The sequence below is a fragment of the Pseudophryne corroboree genome, assembly GCF_028390025.1.
Source record: "Pseudophryne corroboree isolate aPseCor3 chromosome 3 unlocalized genomic scaffold, aPseCor3.hap2 SUPER_3_unloc_14, whole genome shotgun sequence".
NCBI lineage: Eukaryota > Metazoa > Chordata > Amphibia > Anura > Myobatrachidae > Pseudophryne > Pseudophryne corroboree.
Genome location: NW_026967502.1, coordinates 2,453,434 through 2,473,769, shown reverse-complemented (window position 1 = coordinate 2,473,769; position 20,336 = coordinate 2,453,434). Strand labels below are relative to the sequence as shown.

Genomic DNA, 20,336 nt, shown 5'->3' with positions numbered 1-20,336 from the left:
GCAGACCCCGCCGTTACCCTAATACAGGTGGCGCAGACCCCGTCGTTACCGTAATACAGGTGGCGCATATCCCGCCGTTACTGTAATACAGGTGGCGCAGACCCCGCCGTTACTGTAATGCAGGTGGCACAGACCCCGCCGTTACTGTAATACAGGTGGCGCAAACCCGGCCGTTACCATAATACAGGTGGCGCAGACCCCGCCGTTACCGTAATACAGGTGGCGCAGAGCCCGCCGTTACCGTAATACAGGTGGTGCAGGCCCCGCCGTTACCGTAATACAGGTGGCGCAGACCCCGCCGTTACCGCAATACAGGTGGCGCAGACCCCGCCGTTACCGCAATACAGGTGGCGCAGGCCCCGTCGTTACCGTAATGCAGGTGGAGCAGACCCCGCCGTTACCGTAATACAGGTGGCGCAGACCCCGCCGTTACCGTAATACAGGTGGAGCAGACCCCACCGTTACTGTAATACAGGTGGCGCAGACCCCGCCGTTACCGTAATTCTATACATATAATGGCATTGTACTATACAGGGGAGCGCTATGTGTTGTCCTACTCTACAGGGGGAGCGACCTGTGTTGCCCTTTTATACAGGTGGAGGTGCCTGTGGTGTCTTGTTACTATTATTATATAGGGTGAGCGGCATGTATTGTCTTTCTATACAGAAGGGGTGGCCTGTGTTGTCATAATATACAGGGGTAGCATCCTGTGCTGTCATAGTAATACAGGAGGAGCGTCCTGTGTTATCATTATATACAGGGGGAGCGGCCTGTGTTGTCATAATATACAGGGGTAGCGTCCTGTACTGTCATAATATACAGGGGTAGCATCCTGTGTTATCATTATATACAAGGGGAGCGGCCTGTGTTGTCATAATATACTAGGGTAGCTTTCTTTGCTGTCATAGTATACAGGTGTAGTATCCTGTGCTGTCATTATATACAGGGGGAGCGGCCTGTGTTGTCATAATATACAGGAGTAGCATCCTGTGCTGTCATAGTATACAGGGGGAGCGGCCTGTGTTGTCATAATATACAGGGGTAGCATCCTGTGCTGTCATAGTATACAGGGGGAGTGGCCTTTGTTGTCATAATACACAGGGGGAGCGACCTGTGTTGTCATAATGTACAGGGGTAGCTTTCTTTGCTGTCATAGTATACAGGGGTAGCATCCTGTGCTGTCATAGTATACAGGGGGAGTGGCCTGTGTTGTCATAGTGTACAGGGGTAGCATCCTGTGCTTTCATAGTATACAGGGGGAGTGGCCTGTGTTGTCATAATATACAGGGGTAGCATCCAGTGCTGTCATAGTATACAGGGGGAGCGACCTGTGTTGTCATAATATACAGGGGTAGCGGCCTGGGTTGTCATAATATACAGGGGGAGCGGCCTGTGTTGTCATAATATACAGGGGGAGCGGCCTGTGCTGTCATAGTATACAGGAGGAGCGGCCTGTGTTGTCATAATATACAGGGGGAGCGTCCTGTGCTGTCATAGTATACAGGGGAAGTGTCCTGTGTTGTCATAATATACAGGGGTAGCATCCTGTGTTGTCATAGTATACAGGTGTAACATCCTGTGCTGTCATAGTATACAGAAGGAGTGTCCTATGTTGTCATAATATACAGGGGGAGCGTCCTGTGCTGTCATAGTATACAGGGGGAGCAGCCTGTGTTGTCATAATATACAGGGGTAACATCCTGTGCTGTCATAGTATACAGGGGGAGTGTCCTGTGTTGCCGTAATATACAAGAGGAGCGGCCTGTGTTGTCATAATATGCAGGGGTAGCATCAGTGGTCGAAGTGGAAATTTTTAAATGGGGGTATGCAAAAGTCAAGGACTCAATCATGCGCTCGCTCGCGCTCCAGAAAAGGGGGCGTGGTCACTTAAAAGGGAGCATGTCTAGTGCATGTCACAACTGAGGGCCTGAGCTGACGGGAGGCAGCCTCAGTTGTAGGGGCTGAGATGTACCGGAACCTGGGAGGTTGTATCAGACCCCTGGACATGTAAGTAACATGAATAATAACTGCCCGAAGGCGTGACCACGACAACTTAGATAAAAGTCAATGATGTTTATTATGACAACTCCGCATCACAGCAGCAATAAAAGAAAACGTAAAAGTCAGCAAAGAATAAATACAGTTCCTGAGTACTACAGCATGGCAGGAGCCACAGGGCACTGGTAGTGTGAGATAGTTCTTATGATCTTCTAGATGGAAAGTCCTTACCAGGCCCGGCTGTAGCAATGGAGATAACCCAGGATTATACCAGCTGGTGTTCCAGGAAGAGCTGGGTTGCTGAAGGTAAAACAGCTGCTGTGGATACTGGCTGGAACCAGACTGTTGTTAGCACGGAGTGGATACTGGCTGGAACCAGTTAAATAATAAATGAACTTTGGGAGCGATGAAATGTGAACTGAAATGTAGAACTTGAGAGTGGAGAAATAATAATTCCGGTGGAGAGTGGTAAAGTGTAGAAAGGACACCGGCCCTTTAAGGGAAGCTGTACTCTGCTGGAAGCTGAGGCTGGAAGCAGGTAGTGTTGTAGCTGGAAACAGATGAATCCACAATGGATTGGAGAGTCAGGCTACACCGCAGGTGGAATGCTGGTGCGGGTCTCTATGGTGGAAGTCTTGAGACAGGAGCTGGAACCTGGAAGACAATCATAGAAGAGAGACAAACAGGAACTAGGTTTGACAACCAAAGCACTGACGTCTTCCTTGCTCAGGTACAGCTTACTTATACCTGCAGCAAGGAAGGGGTTGGCTAGGCAATTATGCAAATCAACAACACAGACAGCAGATTGGTGGAAATGATCAGATGACAGAATCCAAGATGGCTGCGCCCATGCAGACACTTGGAGGGAAGTTTGGTTTGTAATCCATGTGGTCTGGGAAACAGTAATGGCGGCGCCGGCCACCGGAGACAGGAGACGCCAGGCTGATAGATGCACATTTAACCACGCGGGCACAGCGGAGGCCGCGGCTGATGAAAAGACCACTCTGTATGTGGAAACTCAGGAACAGCGGAATCCGGTCCTGGAACGCTGAGCCCGCCTTAGGAGGCATCTGAAGGGTAAGTAATGGCGTCCAGATACCCGGATCGTGACAGTGTAGTAGAACCCCTTATATTATCTAGTACTGGTGCCCCTTTCACCTTATAGCACACGGTACGAGCTGAAATTCACATTGTACTGAATGAGCTGAAATTGTGACAGCAGGGACAGCAAGAGTGACGATAGGGAGAGAGAGTGACGACAGGGAGAGAGAGTGACGACAGTGACAGCAGAGAGAAAGAGAGTGACAGCAGGGAGAGAGTGACAGTAACGACAGGGAGAGAGGGTGACAGCAGGGGAACATAACCTGACTCATTTGTCCTGGCGGCGGCGGTGAGCTAGCACGGCACTCTACACAACCGCCGAGCAGGGACGGGAGCAACATGTGCAGCAGGATGGCCATTTCCCTCGCCTCCTGCTGCACTTTCATTTCCGGGTCAGTGGAAGAAGTGGCGGTATACCATACCGCTGTATACCGCCCCACTTCAACCACTGGGTAGCATCCTGTGTTGTCATAGTATACAAGGGGAGCAGCCTGTGTTGTCATAATATACAGGAGGAGCGCCTGTGTTGTCATAATATACAGGGTAAGCGGCCTGTATTGTCATAATATACAGGGGTAGCATCCTGTGCTGTCATAATATACAGGGTGAGCGGCCTGTGTTGTCATAATATACAGGGGTAGCATCCTGTGCTGTCATAGTATACAGGAGGAGCGTCCTGTGTTATCATTATATACAGGGGGAGCGGCCTGTGTTGTCATAATATACAGGGGTAGAGTCCTGTACTGTCATAATATACAGGGGTAGCATCCTGTGTTATCATTATATACAAGGGGAGCGGCCTGTGTTGTCATAATATACAAGGGTAGCTTTCTTTGCTGTCATAGTATACAGGTGTATCCTGTGCTGTCATTATATACAGGGGGAGCGGCCTGTGTTGTCATAATATACAGGAGTAGCATCCTGTGCTGTCATAGTATACAGGGGAAGCGGCCTGTGTTGTCATAATATACAGGGGTAGCATCCTGTGCTGTCATAGTATACAGGGGGAGTGGCCTTTGTTGTCATAATACACAGGGGGAGCGACCTGTGTTGTCATAATATACAGGGGTAGCTTCCTTTGCTGTCATAGTATACAGGGGTAGCATCCTGTGCTGTCATAGTATACAGGGGGAGTGGCCTGTGTTGTCATAGTGTACAGGGGTAGCATCCTGTGCTGTCATAGAATACAGGGGGAGTGGCCTGTGTTGTCATAGTGTACAGGGGTAGCATCCTGTGCTGTCATAGTATACAGGGGGAGTGGCCTGTGTTGTCATAATATACAGGGGTAGCATCCAGTGCTGTCATAGTATACAGGGGGAGCGACCTGTGTTGTCATAATATACAGGGGTAGCGGCCTGGGTTGTCATAATATACAGGGGGAGCGGCCTGTGTTGTCATAATATACAGGGGGAGCGGCCTGTGCTGTCATAGTATACAGGAGGAGCGGCCTGTGTTGTCATAATATACAGGGGGAGCGTCCTGTGCTGTCATAGTATACAGGGGAAGTGTCCTGTGTTGTCATAATATACAGGGGTAGCATCCTGTGCTGTCATAGTATACAGAAGGAGTGTCCTATGTTGTCATAATATACAGGGGGAGCGTCCTGTGCTGTCATAGTATACAGGGGGAGCAGCCTGTGTTGTCATAATATACAGGGGTAACATCCTGTGCTGTCATAGTATATAGGGGCAGTGTCCTGTGTTGCCGTAATATACAAGAGGAGCGGCCTGTGTTGTCATAATATACAGGGGTAGCATCAGTGGTCGAAGTGGAAATTTTTAAATGGGGGTATGCAAAAGTCAAGGACTCAATCATGCGCGCGCTCGCGCTCCAGAAAAGGGGGCGTGGTCACTTAAAAGGGAGCATGTCTAGTGTAGTAGAACCCCTTATATTATCTAGTACTGGTGCCCCTTTCACCTTATAGCACACGGTACAAGCCGAAATTCACATTGTACTGAATGAGCTGAAATTGTGACAGCAGGGACAGCAAGAGTGACGATAGGGAGAGAGAGTGACGACAGGGAGAGAGAGTGACGACAGTGACAGCAGAGAGAAAGAGAGTGACAGCAGGGAGAGAGTGACAGTAACGACAGGGAGAGAGGGTGACAGCAGGGGAACATAACCTGACTCATTTGTCCTGGCGGCGGCGGTGAGCTAGCACGGCACTCTACACAGCCGCCGAGCAGGGACGGGAGCAACATGTGCAGCAGGATGGCCATTTCCCTCGCCTCCTGCTGCACTTTCATTTCCGGGTCAGTGGAAGAAGTGGCGGTATACCATACCGCTGTATACCGCCCCACTTCAACCACTGGGTAGCATCCTGTGTTGTCATAGTATACAAGGGGAGCAGCCTGTGTTGTCATAATATACAGGAGGAGCGGCCTGTGTTGTCATAATATACAGGGTAAGCGGCCTGTGTTGTCATAATATACAGGGGTAGCATCCTGTGCTGTCATAATATACAGGGTGAGCGGCCTGTGTTGTCATAATATACAGGGGTAGCATCCTGTGCTGTCATAGTATACAGGGGAAGCAGCCTGTGCTGTCATAATATACAGGGGTAGCATCCTGTGTTGTCATAATACACAGGGGGAGTGGACTGTGTTGTCATAATTGACGGGAGGAACGGCCTGTGGCATCCTACTCTACAGGGGGAGCGGCCTGTGTTATAATATTTACTTCCTTTCGTTCCTCACACTCACTGCTTGACCCATTCCAGTCTGAGTTCCGTCCACTCCACTGAAACTGCCCTTACAAAAGTCTGCAATGACCTCCATGCTGCTAAATCCTACTCTCTACTTATTCTTCTTGATCTCTCTGCTGCTTTTGACACTGTGGACCACCCTCCTACTGCAAATCCTTCACTACATTGGTCTGCGTGATACTGCCCTCTCCTGGCTGTCCTACCTCTCTGACCAGTCCTTCTCTGTCTCGTCTCATGACTCCACCTCCCCCTCACTTCCACTAACTGTAGGTGTCCCCCAAGGTTCTGTCCTTGGACCTCTTCTTTTCTCTAACGTCCTAGTGGATGCTGGGGACTCCGTAAGGACCATGGGGAATAGACGGGCTCCGCAGGAGACATGGGCACTTTAAGAAAGAATTTAGATTCTGGTGTGCTCTGGCTCCTCCCTCTATGTCCCTCCTCCAGACCTCAGTTTGAATCTGTGCCCGGACGAGCTGGGTGCTACTTAGTGAGCTTGCTATAAGAAAGTATTTTGTTAGGTTTTTTATTTTCAGAGAGATTTGCTGGCAACAGACTCCCTGCATCGTGGGACTGAGGGGAGAGAAGCAGCCCTACTCACTGAAGATAGGTCCTGCTTCTTAGGCTACTGGACACCATTAGCTCCAGAGGGATCGTACACAGGATCTCACCCTTTGTCGTCCGATCCCGGAGCCGCGCCGCCGTCCCCCTCGCAGAGCCGGAAGACAGAAGCAGGGTGAAAGAAGCAAGAAGACTTCGAAATCGGCGGCAGAAGACTCCAGTCTTCATATGAGGTAGCGCACAGCACTGCAGCTGTGCGCCATTGCTCCCACACTACACCCACATACTCCGGTCACTGCAAGGGTGCAGGGCGCGGGGGGGGGCGCCCTGGGCAGCAATTAGAGACCTCTTTGGCAAAAGTTTGCATAATATACAGTTGGGCACTGTATATATGCATGAGCCCCCGCCAAAATTGTACATGAAAGCGGGACAGAAGCCCGCCGTCGAGGGGGCGGGGCTTCTTCCTCAGCACTCACCAGCGCCATGTTTTTTCTCCACAGCACCGCTGAGAGGAAGCTCCCCAGTCTCTCCCCTGCAGTTACACGGTAGAAGAGGGTAAAAAGAGAGGGGGGGCACATAATTAGGCGCAAAAATCAATATAAACAGCAGCTACTGGGTTAACATTAAGTTACTGTGTTATTCCTGGGTTAATAGCGCTGGGGTGTGTGCTGGCATACTCTCTCTCTCTGTCTCTCCAAAGGGCCTTATGGGGGAATTGTCTTCAGATGAGCATTCCCTGAGTGTGCGGTGTGTCGGTACGTGTGTGTCGACATGTCTGAGGTAAGAGGCTCCCATAAGGAGGAGATGGAGCAAATATGTGTGTGTGAGAGGGTGTCTCCGTCGACAACGCCGACACCTGTTTGGATATGTGTAATTAAGTGCTAAGGTGAATTTATTGCACAAAAGATTAGAGAACAGACAGGGAATCTACCCATGTCTGTCCCTATGTCGCAGAGACCTTCAGAGTCTCTCAATGCTCACTATCCAAAATAATAGACACTGATATCGACACGGAGTCTGACTCCAGTGTCGACTACGATAATGCAAAGTTACAGCCAGAATGGCAGAAAAGTATTCAATATATGTTTATTGTAATAAAAGATGATTTGCATATCACTGATGACTCATCTGTCCCTGACACAAGGGTACACATGTCTAAGGGGAAGAAAGCTGAGGTAAATTTCCCTCCTCTCATGAGGAAAAAGAGCGGGAATCTCCTGACGTGAGACTGCAGCTTCCCACAAAGAATTCTCGGGCAATATCCTTTCCCCACTAGGGCCAGGATACGATGGGAATCTTCCTCTAGGGTGTCACAAAAGGCAGCCCTGAGGTTACAGCTATTCTCAGGGATCCTGCAGATACCGTGCACATTCTAGTATACTACTCAGACCGGCGATTGTGTCGGCATGGGTTTATAGCGCTGTGGCAGCGTGGACAGGTACCTTATCAGCAGAGATTGAGACCCTAGTATGTATATAGATATATATATATATATATATATATATATATATATTAAAGATGCTGTCTTAAGAGATATGTATATATAAAGCATGCCCATAGAGACATGAGTATACTGGGTCCTAGAGTCAAAGCTATGTCGATTTCTGCTTGACGGGTCCTGCACAATATGCAATGGACAGATGATGCCGACTTAAGAGGCATATGGAAGGCTGAGGATTGTGTGGAGAAGGGTTCTCGGACCTGGTCTCCACAGCTATAGCTGGTAATTCTGATGTTTTGCCTTATATCCCTGCACAGCCTAGAAAAGCACGACATTATCAAATGCAGCCTTTCGAATAGAGACAAGAAAGTCCGAGGTGCGTCCTTTCTTGCCAGAGGCGGGGGAAGAGAAAAGAAGCTGCACAACACAGCTAGCTCCCAGGAACAGAAGTCCTCCCCGGCCTCTACAAAAATCCACCGCATGTCGCTGGGGCTCCACAGGCGGAGCTAGGCCCGATGGGGGCACGCCTTCGAAAGTTCAGCCACAAGTGGGTTCACTCCCTGTTAGATCCCTGGGCAATAGATATTGTGTCTCAGGGATACAAGCTGGACTTTGAGAGGATGCCCCCTCACCGACGGCCCTGCCGGCTTCCCCCCACGAGAGGGAAACAGTGTTAACTGCAATTCACAAATAGTATCTTCAGCAGGTGGTGGTCAAGGTTCCCCTCCTTCAACAAGGAGGGGGTTATTATTTGACCATGTTGTAGTCCCGAAACCAGACGGTTCGGTCAGACCCATATTGAATTTAAAATCCCTGAACATATACCTGAAAAGGTGCAAGTTCAAGATGGAATCGCTAAGAGCGGTCGTTGTAAGCCTGAAAGGTGACTCGGGACATAAAGAATGCATACCTTCAGGTCCCTATTTATCTACCTCATCAGGCGTACCTCCTCAGAATTGTGGTACGGGATTGTCATTACCAATTTCAGACGTTGCCGTTTGGTCGCTCCACGGCCTGGAGAATATTCACCAAGGTAATGGCGGAAATGATGGTGCTTCTGCGGAAGCAAGGTGTCACTATTATCACGTATTTGGACGATCTCCTCATAAAAGCGAGATCAAGAGAGCAGTTGCTGAACAGCGTATCACTTTCTCTGGAAGTATAACGGCAACGCGGCTGGAGTCTATATATTCCAAAGTCGCAGTTGGTTTCTACAGCTCATCTGCCTCTCCTAGGCATGATCCTAGACACAGACCAGAAAAGGGTTTATCTTCCGATAGAGGGAGCTCAGGAGCTCGTGACACTGGTCAGGAATCTATTAAAACTGAAACAGGTGTTAGTGCATCACTGCTCTCGAGTCCTGGGAAGGATGGTGGCATCATAAGAGGCCATTCCCTTCGGCAGGTTCCATGCGAGGACCTTCCAGTGGGACTTACTGGACAAGTGGTCCGGATCACATCTTCAGATGCATCGGTTAATCACCCTATCCCCCAGGGCCAGGGTCTCTCTCCTGTGGTGGCTGTAGAGTGCAGATTCGGCATTCAGGACTGGGTCCTGGTGACCACGGATGCAAACCTCCGAGGGGGGGGGGGGGGGGGGCAGTCACACAGGTAAGATATTTCCAAGGGCTGTGGTCAAGTCAGGAGACTTGCCTTCACATCAATATCCTGGATCTAAGGGCCATATACAACGCCCTACGTCAAGCGGAGTCCCTGCTTCGCGACCAACCGGTTATGATTCAGTCAGACAATATCACCGCAGTGGCTCATGTAAACCGCCAAGGCGGCACAAGGAGCAGGGTGGCGATGGTAGAAGCCACCAGAATTCTTCGCTGGGTGGAGAATCACGTACGCGCACTGTCAGCAGTGTTCATTCCGGGAGTGGACAACTGGGAAGCAGACTTCCTCGGCAGGCACGACCTCCACGCGGGAGAGTGGGGACTTCATCAAGAAGTCTTCACGCTGATTGCAAGTCGGTGGGAACTGCCACAGGTGGACATGATGGCATCCAGCCTCAACAAAAAGCTGCAGAGATATTGCGCCAGGTCAAGAGACCCTCAGTCGATAGCTGTGGTCGCACTGGTGACACTGTGGGTGTTCCCGTCGGTCTATGTATTTCCTCCTCTTCCTCTCATACCCAAGGTGCTGAGAATTATAAGGAAAAGTCGAGTGAGAACAATACTCTTTGTTCCGGATGGGCCAAGAAGGACTTGGTATCCAGATCTGCAAGAGATGCTCACAGAGGACCCATGGCCTCTGCCTCTAAGACAGGACTTGTTGCAACAGGGGCCCTGTCTGTTCCAAGACTTACCGCGGCTGCGTTTGACAGCATGGCGGTTGAACGCCGGCTCCTAACAGAAAAATGCATTCCGGATAAAGTCATTCCTACGCTGATCAAGGCTAGGAAGGACGTGACAGCGAAACATTATCACCGTATATGGCGAAAATATGTTGCTTGGTGTGAGGCTAGGAAGGCCCCCGCGGAGGAATTCCAGCTGGGCAGTTTCCTTCACTTCCTGCAGTCAGGAGTGTCTTGGGCCTGAAATTGGGTTCCATTAAGGTCCAGTTTTCGGCCCTGTCTATTTTCTTTAAAAAAAGAACTGGCTTCTCTGCCTGAAGTTCAGACATTTGTAAAGGGAGTGCTGCATATTCAGCCACCTTTTGTGCCACCAGTGGCACCTTGGGATCTTAACGTGGTGTTGAGTTTCCTAAAGTTACATTGGTTTGAACCACTTAAAACCGTGGAGTTAAAATATCTCACGTGGAAGGTGGTCTTGCTATTAGCCTTGGCTTCGGCTAGGCGTGTGTCAGAATTAGCGGCTTTGTCACATAAAAGCCCCTATCTGGTTTTCCATATGGACAGAGCGGAATTGCAGACACGTTCACAATTCCTGCCAAAAGTGGTGTCATCTTTTTATATAAACCAACCTATTGTGGTGCCTGTGGCTACTCGTGACTTGGAGGATTCCGAGTTACTTGACGTAGTCCGGGCTTTGAAGGTTTATGTAGCCAGAACGGCTAGAGTCAGGAAAACTGAGTCGCTGTTTATCCTGTATGCATCCAACAAGCTGGGTGCTCCTGCTTCAAAGCAAACTATTGCTCGCTGGATCTGTAACACGATTCAGCAGGCTCATTCTGCGGCTGGATTGCCGATGCCAAAATCGGTAAAAGCCCATTCCACAAGGAAGGTGGGCTCTTCTTGGGCGGCTGCCCGAGGGGTCTCGGCATTACAGCTGTGCCGAGCGGCTACTTGGTCAGGGGCAAACACTTTTGCAAAGTTCTACAAGTTTGATATCCTGGCTGAGGAGGACCTGGAGTTCTCTCATTCGGTGCTGCAAAGTCATCCGCACTCTCCCGCCTGTTTGGGAGCTTTGGTATAATCCCCATGGTCCTTACGGAGTCCCCAGCATCCACTAGGACGTTAGAGAAAATAAGATTTTACTTACCGGTAAATCTATTTCTTGTAGTCAGTAGTGGATGCTGGGCGCCCGTCCCAAGTGCGGACTTCTTCTGCAATGCTTGTATATTGTTATTGCTTACATAAGGGTTATGTTATAGTTGCATCAGGGTTGATCTGATGCTCTATTGTTGTTCATACTGTTAACTGGGTAAGTTTATCACAAGTGATACGGTATGATTGGTGTGGCTGGATGAGTCTTGCCCTGGATTCCAAAATCCTTTCCTTGTACTGTCAGCTCTTCCGGGCACAGTTTCTCTAACTGAGGTCTGGAGGAGGGACATAGAGGGAGGAGCCAGTGCACACTCAGAATCCAAAGCTTTCTTAAAGTGCCCATGTCTCCTGCGGAGCCCGTCTATTCCCCATGGTCCTCACGGAGTCCCCAGCATCCACTACGGACTACGAGAAATAGATTTACCGCTAAGTAAAATCTTATTTTCGCAAGGTTACACAGTAGTGAAGAAGATATCCGGTGAGTGTAAGACACCGAGCAGCCATCCCCGTGTGTCAGGAAGAAGAAAGACCCAGAGCCTCATCTCGGTGCCTCCACCTCACTCACTGACACATGACACATTGACCAGAAGATCCTGGAACTCACCAACAAGATCATTCAGCTGCTGACTGGAGAGGTGACTGCTGGGAATGGGACATTATACAGTAACACCAGGGGACGTGTCTGGGTGATGACTGGAGAGGTGACTGCTGGGAATGGGGCATTATACAGTAACACCAGGGGACGTGTCTGGGTGGTGACTGGAGAGGTGACTGCTGGGAATGGGGCATTATACAGTAACACCAGGGGACGTGTCTGGGTGATGACTGTATCACTGTGTGTGTCAGGTTCCTATAAGGTGTCAGGATGTCACTGTCTATGTCTCCATGCAGGAGGGGGAGTATATAGAGGAACACAGGGGTCTATACAAGGACGTGATGATGGAGAATCACTGGCCCCTCACATCACTGGGTAAGAGGAGACTGTCATGTATTGTACAGGGGAGAGCAGGTATGGGGGCCCTATATACACACATCATCTGATAATCACATATATACACTGTACTCAGTCACTGTGTGTCTCCTACAGATGGGCCCAGTAACAGAGATACCCCAGAGAGATGTCTCCGTCCTCTGTATTCCCAGTATTGTACAGAGGAGAACCACAGGACCCCACAGGAGGATCAGGTAGGTGGGATTTAGGGTCTCACCCATATACTAAAGTGACTGTCACTATATGATCTGTAGAGAAGATGTGTGTCTTATACACTGATGTTATACTGTTTCACCTCAGTTTAATCTGACTGTATGCAAATATTATAATAGTGTTTGTTTGTTTTTTAGGTAGAACGTCTGTCTGATATTAAAATAGAAGGTACAGAGGTAGAAGAAGAGACGTATGTGACTGATATGAAGGCAGAAGATATAGAGGGAGAAGAAGAGACGTATATGACTGATATAAAGGCAGAAGATATAGAGGGAGAAGAAGAGACGTATGTGACTGATATAAAGGGAGAAGATATAGAGGGAGAAGAAGAGACGTATGTGACTTATATAAAGGCAGAAGATATAGAGGGAGAAGAAGAGACGTATGTGACTGATATAAAGGCAGAAGATATAGAGGGAGAAGAAGAGACGTATGTGACTGATATAAAGGCAGAAGATATAGAGGGAGAAGAAGAGACGTATGTGACTGATATAAAGGCAGAAGATACAGAAGGAGAAGAAGAGACGTATGTGACTGATATAAATGCAGAAGATACAGAGGGAGAAGAAGAGACGTATGTGACTGATATAAAGGCAGAAGATAAAGAGGGAGAAGAAGAGACGTATGTGACTGATATAAAGGTAGAAGATATAGAGGGAGAAGAAGAGACGTATGTGACTGATATGAAGGCAGAAGATATAGAGGGAGAAGAAGAGACGTATGTGAGGGGTGATCAGCTGTGTAAGGAGGAGGAGATCCCTACAGATATCAGCACAGGTGAGTAATAAACACTTATTACAGAAGTCACATATTCTCATTGCTCAGTCACTACAGCAATCTCTTATCCTACACCCTCCTCTGCCATCAGCCCTGTTCTCAGTTGGGTGTTTCTAACACAAGGCTATCCATGACAAATACCACATGTAGAGAGTTTTCTCATACGTCCTAGAGGATGCTGGGGACGCTTTGAGAACCATGGGGTAAAGACGGGATCCGCAGGAGACATGGGCACTTTAAGACTTTAAAAGGGGTGTGAACTAGCTCCTCCCTCTATGCCCCTCCTCCAGACTCCAGTTAGATTCTGTGCCCAGCGAGACTGGATACACTTAGGAGCTCTCCACGGTTTCTCAGAAAAAAGACTTTATTTAGGTTTATAATTTTCAGGGAGACCTGCTGGCTACAGGCTCTCTGCATCGTGGGAGTGAGGGGGGAGAAGCAGGACCTACTTCTGTGCGTTTAAGGGCTCTGCTTCTTAGGCTACTGGACACCATTAGCTCCAGAGGTTCAGATCACTTGGTGCACCTAGCTGCTTGTTCCCGGAGCCGCGCCGTCACCCCCCTCACAGAGCCAGAAGACAGAAGCCGGATGAGTAAAGGAAGATCAGAAGACTTTAGTGATGGCAGAAGACGGCAGTTGGATCCGACGACACGCCTGTCGTTCCTGGGTATGATTCTGAATACAGAATTACGGAGAGTTTTTCTTCCAGTGGAAAAGGCTCTGGAAATACAGAACATGGTAAAACAGATTCTGAAACCGGCAAAAGTGTCAGTTCTTCCATGCACTCGATTGCTGGGCAAGATGGTGGTGGCCTACGAAGCCATTCTGTATGGCAGGTTCCATGCAAGGGGTGCTTCAGTGGGACCTGCTGGACAAGTGGTCCGGGTCTCACCTGGACATGCACCGGAAAATACTCCTATCTTCCAGGACCAGGATCTTCTTTCTGTGGTGGCTGCACAGTTCTCACCTTCTGGAGGGACGCAGGTTCGGGATTCAGGATTGGATCCTGTTAACCACAGATGCAAGTCTCCGAGGCTGGGGAGCAGTCACACAGGGGTGAAACTTTCAGGGAAAATGGTCAAGCCAGGAAGCTTGTCTGCACATAAACATTCTGCAATTAAGGGCCATTTACAACGGCATTCTGCAAGCGGAATATCTTCGCGGTCTGCCCGTCTTGATTCAATCAGACAACATAACAGCAGTGGCGTACGTAAACCGCCAGAGCGGAACAAATTTCAGCCTTATCAATTTTCTTTCAGAAAGAATTGCCCTACCTTCCGGAAGTTCAGACCTTCGTCGGGTGTGCTGCACATCCAACCTCCATTTGGGCCCCCAGTGAAACCATGGGATCTTAATGTGGTGTTTCAGTTCCTGCAATCTCCTTGGTTTGAACCTTTACGTAAGGTTGAGTTAAAATTCCTTACTTGGAAAGTAGTCATGTTGTTGGCCTTGGCGTCATAAAGGTGAGTTTCTGAATTGGCGGCTTTGTCTCACAAAAGACCCTATTTAATCTTCCATGCTGATAGAGCGGAGTTGAGAACTCATCAGCAATTTCTACCAAAAGTGGTTTCCTCATTTCACGTAAACCAGCCTATTGTGGTGCCAGTGGCTACTGATGCCTTGGCGGAATCGAAGTCTCAATGTGGTCAGAGCTTTGAAAATCTATGTCGCCAGAACGGTGCAGATTAGGAAAACAGAGGCTCTGTTTGTCCTGTGTGCTCACAAGATTGGGATTCCTGCTTCCAAGCAGACTATTGCACGCTGGATCTGTAATACGATTCAGCAGGCTCATTCTACGGCAGGGTTGCCGTTACCGAAATCGGTGAAAGCTCATTCTACCAGAAAGGTGATCTCATCCTGGGCGGCTGCCCGAGGGGTTTCGGCATTACAACTTTGGCGAGCTGCTACTTGATCGGGTTCAAACACCTTTGTGAAGTTTTACAAGTTTGATACCCTGGCTGAGGAGGACCTCATGTTTGATCAGTCGGTGCTGCAGAGTCATCTGCACTCTCCCGCCCGTTCTAGAGCATTGGTATAAACTAGAGATGAGCGGGTTCGGTTTCTCTGAATCCGAACCCGCCAGAACTTCATGTTTTTTTTCACGAGTCCGAGCGACTCGGATCTTCCCGCCTTGCTCGGTTAACCCGAGCGCGCCCGAACGTCATCATGACGCTGTCGGATTCTCGCGAGGCTCGGATTCTATCGCGAGACTCGGATTCTATATAAGGAGCCGCGCGTCGCCGCCATTTTCACACGTGCATTGAGATTGATAGGGAGAGGACGTGGCTGGCGTCCTCTCCGTTTAGACACTTGATTTACTAATTTTGGGGAGCATTAGGAGTACTCAGTAGTGTACAGTGCAGAGTTTTGCTGATAGTGACCAGTGACCACCACTTTTATTTATAATCCGTTCTCTGCCTGAAAAAAGCGATACACAGCACACAGTGACTCAGTCACATACATACCATATCTGTGTGCACTGCTCAGGCTCAGGCCAGTGTGCTGCATCATCTATATATATTATATATCTGTCTGACTGCTCAGCTCACACAGCTTATAATTGTGGGGGAGACTGGGGAGCACTACTGCAGTGCCAGTTATAGGTTATAGCAGGAGCCAGGAGTACATAATATTATATTAAAATTAAACAGTGCACACTTTTGCTGCAGGAGTGCCACTGCCAGTGTGACTAGTGACCAGTGACCTGACCACCAGTATATAATATTAGTAGTATACTATCTCTTTATCAACCAGTCTATATTAGCAGCAGACACAGTACAGTGCGGTAGTTCACGGCTGTGGCTACCTCTGTGTCGGCACTCGGCAGCCCGTCCATAATTGTATATACCAGTGACCTAACCGTGGTTTTTTTTTCTTTCTTTATACATACATACTAGTTACGAGTATACTATCTCTTTATCAACCAGTCTATATATTAGCAGCAGACACAGTACAGTGCGGTAGTTCACGGCTGTGGCTACCTCTGTGTCGGCACTCGGCAGCCCGTCCATAATTGTATATACCAGTGACCTAACCGTGGTTTTTTTTTCTTTCTTTATACATACATACTAGTTACGAGTATACTATCTCTTTATCAACCAGTCTATATATTAGCAGCAGACACAGTACAGTGCGGTAGTTCACGGCTGTGGCTACCTCTGTGTCGGCACTCGGCAGCCCGTCCATAATTGTATATACCACCTAACCGTGGTTTTTTTTTCTTTCTTTATACATACATACTAGTTACGAGTATACTATCTCTTTATCAACCAGTCTATATATTAGCAGCAGACACAGTACAGTGCGGTAGTTCACGGCTGTGGCTACCTCTGTGTCGGCACTCCGCAGCCCGTCCATAATTGTATATACCAGTGACCTAACCGTGGTTTTTTTTTCTTTCTTTATACATACATACTAGTTACGAGTATACTATCTCTTTATCAACCAGTCTATATATTAGCAGCAGACACAGTACAGTGCGGTAGTTCACGGCTGTGGCTACCTCTGTGTCGGCACTCGGCAGCCCGTCCATAATTGTATATACCAGTGACCTAACCGTGGTTTTTTTTTCTTTCTTTATACATACATACTAGTTACGAGTATACTATCTCTTTATCAACCAGTCTATATATTAGCAGCAGACACAGTACAGTGCGGTAGTTCACGGCTGTGGCTACCTCTGTGTCGGCACTCGGCAGCCCGTCCATAATTGTATATACCAGTGACCTAACCGTGGTTTTTTTTCTTTCTTTATACATACATACTAGTTACGAGTATACTATCTCTTTATCAACCAGTCTATATATTAGCAGCAGACACAGTACAGTGCGGTAGTTCACGGCTGTGGCTACCTCTGTGTCGGCACTCGGCAGCCCGTCCATAATTGTATATACCAGTGACCTAACCGTGGTTTTTTTTTCTTTCTTTATACATACATACTAGTTACGAGTATACTATCTCTTTATCAACCAGTCTATATATTAGCAGCAGACACAGTACAGTGCGGTAGTTCACGGCTGTGGCTACCTCTGTGTCGGCACTCGGCAGCCCGTCCATAATTGTATATACCACCTAACCGTGGTTTTTTTTTCTTTCTTTATACATACATACTAGTTACGAGTATACTATCTCTTTATCAACCAGTCTATATATTAGCAGCAGACACAGTACAGTGCGGTAGTTCATGGCTGTGGCTACCTCTGTGTCGGCACTCGGCAGCCCGTCCATAATTGTATATACCAGTGACCTAACCGTGGTTTTTTTTTCTTTCTTTATACATACATACTAGTTACGAGTATACTATCTCTTTATCAACCAGTCTATATATTAGCAGCAGACACAGTACAGTGCGGTAGTTCACGGCTGTGGCTACCTCTGTGTCGGCACTCGGCAGCCCGTCCATAATTGTATACTAGTATCCAATCCATCCATCTCCATTGTTTACCTGAGGTGCCTTTTAGTTGTGCCTATTAAAATATGGAGAACAAAAATGTTGAGGTTCCAAAATTAGGGAAAGATCAAGATCCACTTCCACCTCGTGCTGAAGCTGCTGCCACTAGTCATGGCCGAGACGATGAAATGCCAGCAACGTCGTCTGCCAAGGCCGATGCCCAATGGCATAGTACAGAGCATGTCAAAACCAAAACACCAAATATCAGTAAAAAAAGGACTCCAAAACCTAAAATAAAATTGTCGGAGGAGAAGCGTAAACTTGCCAATATGCCATTTACCACACGGAGTGGCAAGGAACGGCTGAGGCCCTGGCCTATGTTCATGGCTAGTGGTTCAGCTTCACATGAGGATGGAAGCACTCAGCCTCTCGCTAGAAAACTGAAAAGACTCAAGCTGGCAAAAGCACCGCAAAGAACTGTGCGTTCTTTGAAATCCCAAATCCACAAGGAGAGTCCAATTGTGTCGGTTGCGATGCCTGACCTTCCCAACACTGGACGTGAAGAGCATGCGCCTTCCACCATTTGCACGCCCCCTGCAAGTGCTGGAAGGAGCACCCGCAGTCCAGTTCCTGATAGTCAGATTGAAGATGTCAGTGTTGAAGTACACCAGGATGAGGAGGATATGGGTGTTGCTGGCGCTGGGGAGGAAATTGACCAGGAGGATTCTGATGGTGAGGTGGTTTGTTTAAGTCAGGCACCCGGGGAGACACCTGTTGTCCGTGGGAGGAATATGGCCGTTGACATGCCAGGTGAAAATACAAAAAAAATCAGCTCTTCGGTGTGGAGGTATTTCACCAGAAATGCGGACAACAGGTGTCAAGCCGTGTGTTCCCTTTGTCAAGCTGTAATAAGTAGGGGTAAGGACGTTAACCACCTCGGAACATCCTCCCTTATACGTCACCTGCAGCGCATTCATAATAAGTCAGTGACAAGTTCAAAAACTTTGGGTGACAGCGGAAGCAGTCCACTGACCAGTAAATCCCTTCCTCTTGTAACCAAGCTCACGCAAACCACCCCACCAACTCCCTCAGTGTCAATTTCCTCCTTCCCCAGGAATGCCAATAGTCCTGCAGGCCATGTCACTGGCAATTCTGACGAGTCCTCTCCTGCCTGGGATTCCTCCGATGCATCCTTGCGTGTAACGCCTACTGCTGCTGGCGCTGCTGTTGTTGCCGCTGGGAGTCGATGGTCATCCCAGAGGGGAAGTCGTAAGCCCACTTGTACTACTTCCAGTAAGCAATTGACTGTTCAACAGTCCTTTGCGAGGAAGATGAAATATCACAGCAGTCATCCTACTGCAAAGCGGATAACTGAGGCCTTGGCATCCTGGGTGGTGAGAAACGTGGTTCCGGTATCCATCATTACTGCAGAGCCAACTAGAGACTTGTTGGAGGTACTGTGTCCCCGGTACCAAATACCATCTAGGTTCCATTTCTCTAGGCAGGCGATACCGAAAATGTACACAGACCTCAGAAAAAGAGTCACCAGTGTCCTAAAAAATGCAGCTGTACCCAATGTCCACTTAACCACGGACATGTGGACAAGTGGAGCAGGGCAGGGTCAGGACTATATGACTGTGACAGCCCACTGGGTAGATGTATGGACTCCCGCCGCAAGAACAGCAGCGGCGGCACCAGTAGCAGCATCTCGCAAACGCCAACTCTTTCCTAGGCAGGCTACGCTTTGTATCACCGCTTTCCAGAATACGCACACAGCTGAAAACCTCTTACGGCAACTGAGGAAGATCATCGCGGAATGGCTTACCCCAATTGGACTCTCCTGTGGATTTGTGGCATCGGACAACGCCAGCAATATTGTGTGTGCATTAAATCTGGGCCAATTCCAGCACGTCCCATGTTTTGCACATACCTTGAATTTGGTGGTGCAGAATTTTTTAAAAAACGACAGGGGCGTGCAAGAGATGCTGTCGGTGGCCAGAAGAATTGCGGGACACTTTCGGCGTACAGGCACCACGTACAGAAAACTGGAGCACCACCAAAAACTACTGAACCTGCCCTGCCATCATCTGAAGCAAGAAGTGGTAACGAGGTGGAATTCAACCCTCTATATGCTTCAGAGGTTGGAGGAGCAGCAAAAGGCCATTCAAGCCTATACAATTGAGCACGATATAGTAGGTGGAATGCACCTGTCTCAAGTGCAGTGGAGAATGATTTCAACGTTGTGCAAGGTTCTGATGCCCTTTGAACTTGCCACACGTGAAGTCAGTTCAGACACTGCCAGCCTGAGTCAGGTCATTCCCCTCATCAGGCTTTTGCAGAAGAAGCTGGAGGCATTGAAGGAGGAGCTAACACGGAGCGATTCCGCTAGGCATGTGGGACTTGTGGATGCAGCCCTTAATTCGCTTAACAAGGATTCACGGGTGGTCAATCTGTTGAAATCAGAGCACTACATTTTGGCCACCGTGCTCGATCCTAGATTTAAAGCCTACCTTGGATCTCTCTTTCCGGCAGACACAGGTCTGCTGGGGTTGAAAGACCTGCTGGTGACAAAATTGTCAAGTCAAGCGGAACGCGACCTGTCAACATCTCCTCCTTCACATTCTCCCGCAACTGGGGGTGCGAGGAAAAGGCTCAGAATTCCGAGCCCACCCGCTGGCGGTGATGCAGGGCAGTCTGGAGCGACTGCTGATGC

The 20,336-nt window shown here is 48.7% G+C and overlaps 1 protein-coding gene across 3 annotated transcripts in view; it reads left to right on the top strand.

Annotated features, from left to right (window-relative positions):
• Nucleotides 1-20,336, top strand: part of LOC134983386 (zinc finger protein ZFP2-like) — a 43,095-nt gene that overhangs the window by 254 nt on the left and 22,505 nt on the right. For 2 of the 3 annotated variants that reach the window (XM_063949087.1, XM_063949085.1), the window contains exons 2-5: nt 11,704-11,887; nt 12,144-12,222; nt 12,340-12,441; nt 12,598-13,233. In XM_063949087.1, coding sequence (XP_063805157.1) covers nt 12,189-12,222; nt 12,340-12,441; nt 12,598-13,233 — 772 coding nt within the window. In that variant the 5' untranslated portion in view covers nt 11,704-11,887; nt 12,144-12,188. Of the gene's footprint in view, nt 1-2,833; nt 3,076-11,703; nt 11,888-12,143; nt 12,223-12,339; nt 12,442-12,597; nt 13,234-20,336 lie in introns of those variants that run through there. The other variant, XM_063949086.1, reaches the window with a different exon arrangement.